The following is an 8447-nucleotide window of genomic DNA, read 5'->3' on the forward strand; positions in this document are numbered from 1 at the left end:
CTTAACAGGCTCAAATAGACAGTTCTGAGTGAATCACCATCTGATACACATCTGCTTAGTGTGGGAATGCTTTTTTCAGAATGGCTTTACTGTAATAAAATGTAGTCGCTGCCACTGTGCCAGGTGAATTCAAACACACATTTCCACTGCTAGCATCACCTCAGGAATAGTAAACCTTCTACTGTAACATGTGTAAAGAGCATTTAATAAGTTTGTTATTACATCATGGGTCCTGTGCTACCTTTAAAATGGGAGGGCTGGCCTCCCGGGTGGCGCAGTGGTCTAGAGCACTGCATCGCAGTGCTAGCTGCGCCACCAGAGTCTCTGGGTTCGGGCCCAGGCTCTGTCGCAGCCGGCCGCGACCGGGAGGTCCGTGGGGCGACGCACAATTGGCTTAGCGTCGTCCGGGTTAGGGAGGGTTTGGCCGGTAGGGATATCCTTGTCTCATCGCGCTCCAGCGACTCCTGTGGCGGGCTGGGCGCAGTGCGCGCTAACCGAGGGGGCGGGTGCACGGTGTTTCCTCCGACACATTGGTGCGGCTGGCTTCCGGGTTGGAGGCCGCTGTGTTAAGAAGCAGTGCGGCTTGGTTGGGTTGTGCTTCGGAGGACGCATGGCTTTCGACCTTCGTCTCTCCGAGCCCGTACGGGAGTTGTAGCGATGAGACAAGATAGTAATTACTAGCGATTGGATACCACGAAAATTGTGGAGAAAAGGGGATTAATTTTTTTTTTTTTTTTAAACAAAAACAAAAATAAATATAAATTTAAAAGTGGAGGGCTGAGGTAGTGACATCATAGGCACAGTGCATTCGGAAAGTATTCAGACCCCTTCCCTTTTTCCACATTTTGTTACGTTACAGCCTTAATCTAAATGGATGAAATATTTTTTTAGATCTCACACACCTCGCAGTGGAAGTTCTTGCTGGGCACCCCCACGCTGCCCTTGGTGCCCAGGCGCTTGCTCTTGCAGGCCGAACGCCCCCCAGCCCCCGCCATCTTCCCCCGGCGCCGCGGCTGGACGCTCTGGCCCTCCAGCATTTGTTTGTGCTTCGTACCTGGAGGAGTGGATTGGGAGAAAGAGAATGTCAGATACACTCTGGAGCAGGTACAGTATATATATACAGTTGAAGTTGGAAGTTTACATACACTTAGGTTGGAGTCATTAAAACTCGTTTTTCAACCACTCCACACATTTCTTGTTAACAAACAATAGTTTTGGCAAGTCGGTCAGGACATCTACTTTGTGCATGACACAAGTAATTTTTCCAACAATTGTTTACAGACAGATTATTTCACTTATAATTCACTGTATCACAATTCCAGTGGGTCATTCGTTTATATACACTAAGTTGACTGTGCCTTTAAACAGCTTGGTAAATTCCAGAAAATTATGTCATGGCTTTAGAAGCTTCTGATCGGCTAATTGACATCATTTGTGTCAATTGGAAGTGTACATGTGGATGTATTTCAAGGCCTACCTTCAAACTCAGTGGGCTCTTTGCTTGACATAATGGGAAAATCAAAAGAAATCAGTCAAGACCTCAGAAAAAGAATTGTAGACCTCCACAAGTCTGGTTCATCATTGGGAGCAATTTCCAAACGCCTGAAGGTACCACATTCATCTGTACAAACAATAGTACACAAGTATAAACACCATGGGACCACGCAGCCGTCATACCGCTCAGGAAGGAGACGCGTTCTGTCTCCTGGAGATCAACGTACTTTGAAGCGAAAAGTGCAAATCAATCCCAGAACAACAGCAAAGGACCTTGTGAAGATGCTGGAGGAAACAAGTACAAAAGTATCTATATCCACAGTAAAACGAGTCCTATATCGAAATAACCCGAAAGGCCGCTCAGCAAGGAAGAAGCCACTGCTCCAAAACCACCATATAAAAGCCAGACTATGGTTTCAAACTGCACATGGGGACAAAGATCGTACTTTTTGGAGAAATGTCCTCTGGTCTGATGAAACAAAAATATAACTTTTTGGCCATAATGACCATCGTTATGTTTGGAGGAAAAAGGGGGATGCTTGCAAGCCGAAGAACACCACCTCAACCATGAAGCACGGGGGTGGCAGCATCATGTTGTGGGGGTGCTTTGCTGCAGGAGGGGCTGGTGCACTTCACAAAATAGATGGCATCATGAGGAAGGGCAATTATGTGGATATATTGAAGCAAKATCTCAAGACATCAGTCAGGAAGTTAAAGCTTGGTCGCAAATGGGTCTTCCAAATGGACAATGACCCCAAGCATACTTCCAAAGTTGTGGCAAAATGGCTTAAGGACAACAAAGTCAAGGTATTGGAGTGGCCATCACAACGTCCTGATCTCAATCCCATAGGAAATTTGTGGGCAGAACTGAAAAAGCGTGTGCGAGCAAGGAGGCCTACAAACCTGACTCAGTTACACCAGCTCTGTCAGGAGGAATGGGCCAAAATTCACCCAACTTATTGTGGGAAGCTTGTGGAAGGCTACCTGAAACATTTGACCCAAGTTAAACAATTTAAAGGCAATGCTACCAAATACTTACTGAGTGAATGTAAACTTCTGACCCACTGGGAATGTGATGAAAGAAATAAAAGCTGAAATCATTCTCTCTACTATTATTCTGACATTTCACATTCTTAAAATAAAGTGGTGATCCTAACTGACCTAAAACAGGGATTTTTTACGAGGATTAAATGTCAGGAATTGTGAAAAACTGAGTTTAAATGTATTTGGCTAAGGTGTACGTAAACATCCAACTTCAACTATATATATATATATATATAAAATTGCAATTTTAAAGCTAATTTCCTGGTATTCTACACATTTTCTGTAGATTGATTTTTTCTCAGTTTTAAAGCTAATAGCCTGTAATAAAAATAAATAAATCATGGCTTATGACGTGTTCTTATGCTATCTGAGGGGGCTGCGGGGTGTGCTACGCCAAAGACTGTCATGTTTGTACCACTGTTGTGTGCCTCCAGCTGGGATGTAGAGTTGACCGTGACCTTGCACACGGGACAGTGGAGGTGTGGCTTGATCCTCTTGGGGTCCTTGTCATCCTCACCCCCCTCTGTGCTGGAAGTGTCCGGCTGGCTGCCTGCCTCCAGGGCTGTTCCAGGGGCCTCTGGGCCTTGCTCGGGGCCACTGTTGTCTGAGGCTCCGCTCTCTGAGGCCTGTGAGGAGGGGGACACCTCTCCCTGGGGCCCAGGGGACAGGATGGCCAGCTCCATGGAGGACACCTCAGATACAGGGGTCAACATCACAGAGCTGCTGCTGCCGGGGCTTTTGCCCAGCTTCACAGCCTCACAATTCACCACTCGCTCCAGGTCAGCAGGCAGCAGATCTGGGGAGGGGAAGGAGAGGAGGCAGTGGTCAGTCACTGAACACTACACTGGTGGTTACGGAAGAGTGAAGAGCTTAATGCCTGAACAAAGCCACCGAGGTCTACAGTTGCTGTGTTAATTAAGTCTGCACCTCGGGGTTAAAAACAAATGCCGATAGTATAGCTGAAATGCTAACACATGAAATGCATTGGTAWATGCTCATTCCAATGTACTGCCTTCAAACGCTTCATATTACAGAACATGTTTATAGATTATGGAAACAGATTGTAAAAGCAGCATTGCAAGCAATACATTTGTGAGTGAAAAGTGACATTAAATAATGGTTGTTCTCATTTGAGGCGAACTTGGAGAATTTGCTCATTTCTGTTCAGTCATTTATCTACAAATGACCGTGAAGCGTTTGAACATTGGAATGAGCATTTACCAATGCATTTCATGTGTTAGCTTTGTGGCATTTCAGCTATACTYTCAGCCTTTGTTATTAACACGGAGGGACAGACTAGACTAACACAGGGTAGATTCTCTCTCTCTCTCTCTTTCTCGCTCTGTCTCTCTCTCTCTATCTATCTCTCTTCAAATATCAACTGAAGGTCCTAGGGCTCAGTCAATTTAAACAAATGCATTGACTTCCGGGCCCAGCCCATAAGTCACTGGAGCTCCATTATGCACGCACGTACGCGCGCACACACACACACACACATATATTATGACGACATTTTGTGATGTTTTGGACTTCGGTGAGGGGTTTTTCGGCTGTTCAGGCACAGAATTTATTTTCTGGAGGCAAGCCAAAGGTCGGAGCCGGAATCTACGCCCCTTCATCTGTGATTGTTCAACAGTAGGGATCCTTTAATAAAGTCTTTGTTGTCATTCAACGAGAGACGACTCGTTTTCATGCAAATTTTCCATAGAAAAATACTGCACCAAACATCTTAGTTAGATGTAAAATTGCGTGACTAAGCTCTCTTCGGCAAAAACGTACAAATGAATGACAGACTTCTTGAGTCATCTTAGATTAATTCTGACTATTTTGAGGAAGTGCATACTGGCTACGGCATCTCAAAATGGAAAAACAGTACTATTGCCGTTATTTCTCGTTTTTAAAGCGAAGGCCTTTTAAGGGAGTTTGCGAGAACACTCGTTCAGTTCGGCTAGCCGAGTTCGTATAGGCGCCAGCCGAACTGAAGCACCCTCTCAAACACCCTCCACAATCCTACTGGCCCCATTGATTTTCTCTTCTAAATCCCAGAGTAAATTCATCATGGAGATAAGGACTCTTCCTTATCGTTCTCCTTCCGGAGGAGAAGGAACCCTAGAAGGCTGAGATTAGACAATCCTTCCTCTCTGTAATGTAATGCGAGACTGAACCCTGGGAGATTCAGGTCCCCCCTCCAGCAGGGGATTGGTATGATCCTGGGCTTATGTGAAAGACAAAGATCGGGCCACCCGAGAAGACTCTGGAGGGGATGGATAGCGATCAATGGATTTAGCAGGAGGCCCAGAGAGGAGGACAGAGGATTGTGGGAGTAAGTCTCTCCTCAGACGCCTTAAACTCATGAAGGGTTTTATTCTGAGCAAGAATGTTTAAGGTATCATATCGGTGTTCACTTAAAGTGCCTTCAGAAAGTATTCACACCCTTGACTTTTCCACATTTTGTTGTGTTACAGCCTGAATTTAAAATGGATTAAATTGAGATTTTGTGTCACAATACCCCATCGTTTCTAAGTTGAATATTTTTTTTCCATATGTTTACAAATTCATTCAAAATGAAAAGTTCAAATGTCTTGAGTCAATAAGTATTCAACCCCTTTGTTATGACAAGCCTAAATAAGTTCAGGAGTAAAAATGTGCTTAACAAGTCACGTAATAAGTTGCATGGATTCACTCTGTGTGCAATAATAGTCTTTAACATGATTTTTTAATGACTACCTCATCTCTGTAAGGTCCCATTCCAGTTACTACAAAGATGCAGGTGTCCGTCCTAACTCAGTTGCCGGAGAGGAAGGAAACCGCTCAGAGATTTCACCAGGAATCCAATGGTGACATTAAAACAGTTACAGAGTTTAATGGCTGTGATCGGAGAAAACTGAGGATGGATCAACAAAATTGTAGTTACTCCACAATACTAAATGACAGAGCGAGAAGAAGGAAGCCTGTACAGAATAAAAATATTACAAAACATGCATCCTGTTTGCAATAAGGCACTAAAGTAAAACTGCAAAACAAGTGGCAAAGAAATTAGCTTTATGTCCTGAATACAAGGTGTTATGTCCCCTTGTCCGTGAGAGATTTACATGGTTATCAAAACGTCACGTCAGGGTAAGCCTACACGAAACACAGCGCTTATTTTAAGTGTTTCCAAAATTCCCTATGGGGAAAATGAATGGTGGAAAAACGATTGGAACCATTTCCCTGTTTGACCACTAGGTTTTATGGGTATTACGACACCTCCACTGAGGGGCTCTATAAATACTGTATAAGGACTAACTCTGTAGGAACTTCTGGTAAGTTCTTCCCACATTGGTGCACATTATACAGATAGATATAAAACATGATACAGCATGACTTTGAAATGTCCAACAACTCAAAAAATAGCATCCTTACCTCCTAGACCTCAAATGTCTTAAAAAGAAAAACGACCATGGCAGTGATGTTGCAGAGTAGCACGACACAGATACATCTTTGGGTAAGCACAAGGATTCCCTTTGGGCAACACCTTCTGTCAGTCAGTGTCCTCCTCACTCATTCCAAATGTTCCCTGACTGACTGACTGAAGTGACTGTCACCCCAACGCTGGCTGTCAGCTCTAAGGCCAGTGTATTGGCAGTGAAGAGCCCCACACTGTCTGAGGAGTGGAGGGCTACAAATCCCTCTCCTGCCAAGAATCGATGTTCAGATCGATGTCTTGTTGCGAGTCATTCGCTTATTTGACCATGGAAAGGCAGAACAGTCCAATTAAATCAGTGTGTAGGGCTCAGACTGTAAACCGTGCAGTATCTGAATACTGTATCTGTAAACTGTAGAGTCAGAGAGTATTGACTACATGACAGAGCTGACTGTTGTCATGGAGCTAGTAGCTATATTAATATTCTGATTAGAAGACTGTTAAACAAGCTCACACACTAGCGGAGTAGTGGTGAGCCCTCACAACCATGTTCATTAAACCAGCAGTGTGTAAGCCACACATACGCACACGCACACACACACACACACACACACACACCAGCTTGTCTAGAATCACTAGTCCGTGACACTCTTAAAGAAAATGGACAACTTCCTCAAGGGAAATCCACACTATATTTCATCATTACAGAGGCGTCTGAGTCCTGTTGCCCTTGGAGACAGCTTCAACAAAAGAGTCAATCAAACGCTGAGGTGATTGATGGTTGTCATTGACGATGCCGGCCGTCCCAGTGTCTCTAGGCACCAGTATGCCGATGTCTCTCTCTCTCGCTCTCTCTCGCGCTCTCTTCTCAAATGGAAAATCATTCAATAAAATAATAATAATCATTTATATCAGCCTAATCGAGGTGTAGATTACATGACACATGCCAGTGTTCTAACTTGTAACACAGCTGCATGGGATTTCTACTAATGCAACTCAGTGCATCCAATGGCAATGTCTGTAGTGTGGATATGATGGAATCTAGCCCTTGATTGGTTCTCAATGGGCGACAACATGGGCATTTTGGTCCGATTGGCACCTGCCATGCTGAGTTTGATGACAGACAGAGATCATTTCAGTGTTAATTTTGAGTGTTCTCCAATTACAGTTTGGCATTGTAACGCTCGCCGCCACTGGCTCGCTCTGCCGCATTTCAATTTCACATCGGGCCAATCACACAATGTGGCTTATTAAAGAGCGTACCTCCTTGCAAAATTGCCTCAGAACTGTAAAATGATTTACAACATAAAAAAACAGGCACAGCTTATCTACTTTCTCTTTCCACCGCCTCTCTTGCTCCCCCTCTCCTCTACCCCATCTCTCACTCTACCTTTCATTCATTTCATCTTATCTCTCATTTTCTACTCTTTTCGTCCCAGCCGCTGCATCCCCCCCTTTCAGACCATGCTCTACGACGACAGAATATTAAAATGAGATTTGATGAGAGAGAGCGTTATCTCGCTCCCAGTCCTTTGTCCAGTTTCTCCTCTCAGAGGGAGAGAGAGTGAGTCAGTCAGTGAGTGCTGGGGGAAAGGAAAGTGTAGACTCTCTCCCAACCCACACCTCACTTCACCCTGATACCTTCCTATCTCTCCTCACTAATATTCCCTCTAGCATCAGAAAGAAATTAGTTTGAAACTCAGGTCTTACAGTAATATGTTTCAGGCCAGAGTGGTGGAGGGATAGATGGAGGGAGAGAGGGATGAAGGAGGGATATACAGGATAGAGGAGGAAACTAGTCTAGCAGACATATCCTCGAGTCCCATCGCTGCAGATGGATAAACAGGGCTACTGAACCTAAATGAGATCAATCATGTAAAGTAATGGACGCTCTCTACTGACTTCATCAAAAGGCTACCACTACATTTCATTGTATTGGTCCCAGACTCAGGAGATACATCCATAGTCTAGTCAGGTCCATTGTGGGGAATTTCTCTCATGTCACAAAGTGTACGTATGCGTCCCAAATAGCACCCTATTCCCTATGTGGTGTGCTACTTTTGACCAGTCAAAAATAGTGCACTACATAGAGAATAGGGTGCCATTTGGGACACAGCTTATATAAGTGTGCTGCAGTCAGATCATTCCTTGACTTGACAGAACTCTTTAGGAACTTCTGTACAGGGACCAGGCCTTTCTCTACAAGCATGGCAAACAGAGGGGAAGGGTGCAGGGAAAGTAAATTGAGAAAGTTGGGGGTAAGCAAACAATCCCCCGGGCTCAGAGCCACCATCCACCACCACCACGGGGGACAGATTGGATATAAGGCCCAGCTGGGAGGGACCTGGGGACCACTGGAGGTTACGATTGGATGTTTGGAGGCACCGCCGTCCTATCCTCTCATACCCATGTTCCTGATCATGGTGTATGTGTGGGACAGGCCCTCCTGTTGTTAGACTTTAAACAGCAGACATTAAATAACACAGTAGAGAGGAGGGAGGGAGGG

At 44.7% G+C, this 8447-nt stretch overlaps 1 protein-coding gene across 1 annotated transcript in view; it reads right to left on the bottom strand.

Moving 5' to 3' along the window:
• LOC112068715 (zinc finger protein 385C-like) overlaps nucleotides 1-8447 on the bottom strand; it is a 92587-nt gene that overhangs the window by 6362 nt on the left and 77778 nt on the right. The window contains exons 4-5 of the mRNA XM_070438283.1: nucleotides 2954-3334; nucleotides 903-1054 (exon numbers count right to left, since the gene is read on the bottom strand). Of these exons, the coding sequence (XP_070294384.1) occupies nucleotides 903-1054; nucleotides 2954-3334 (533 nt within the window). The remainder of the gene's footprint in view (nucleotides 1-902; nucleotides 1055-2953; nucleotides 3335-8447) is intronic.

Source organism: Salvelinus sp. IW2-2015, unplaced genomic scaffold (genome assembly GCF_002910315.2).
Source record: "Salvelinus sp. IW2-2015 unplaced genomic scaffold, ASM291031v2 Un_scaffold659, whole genome shotgun sequence".
Classification (NCBI taxonomy): domain Eukaryota; kingdom Metazoa; phylum Chordata; class Actinopteri; order Salmoniformes; family Salmonidae; genus Salvelinus; species Salvelinus sp. IW2-2015.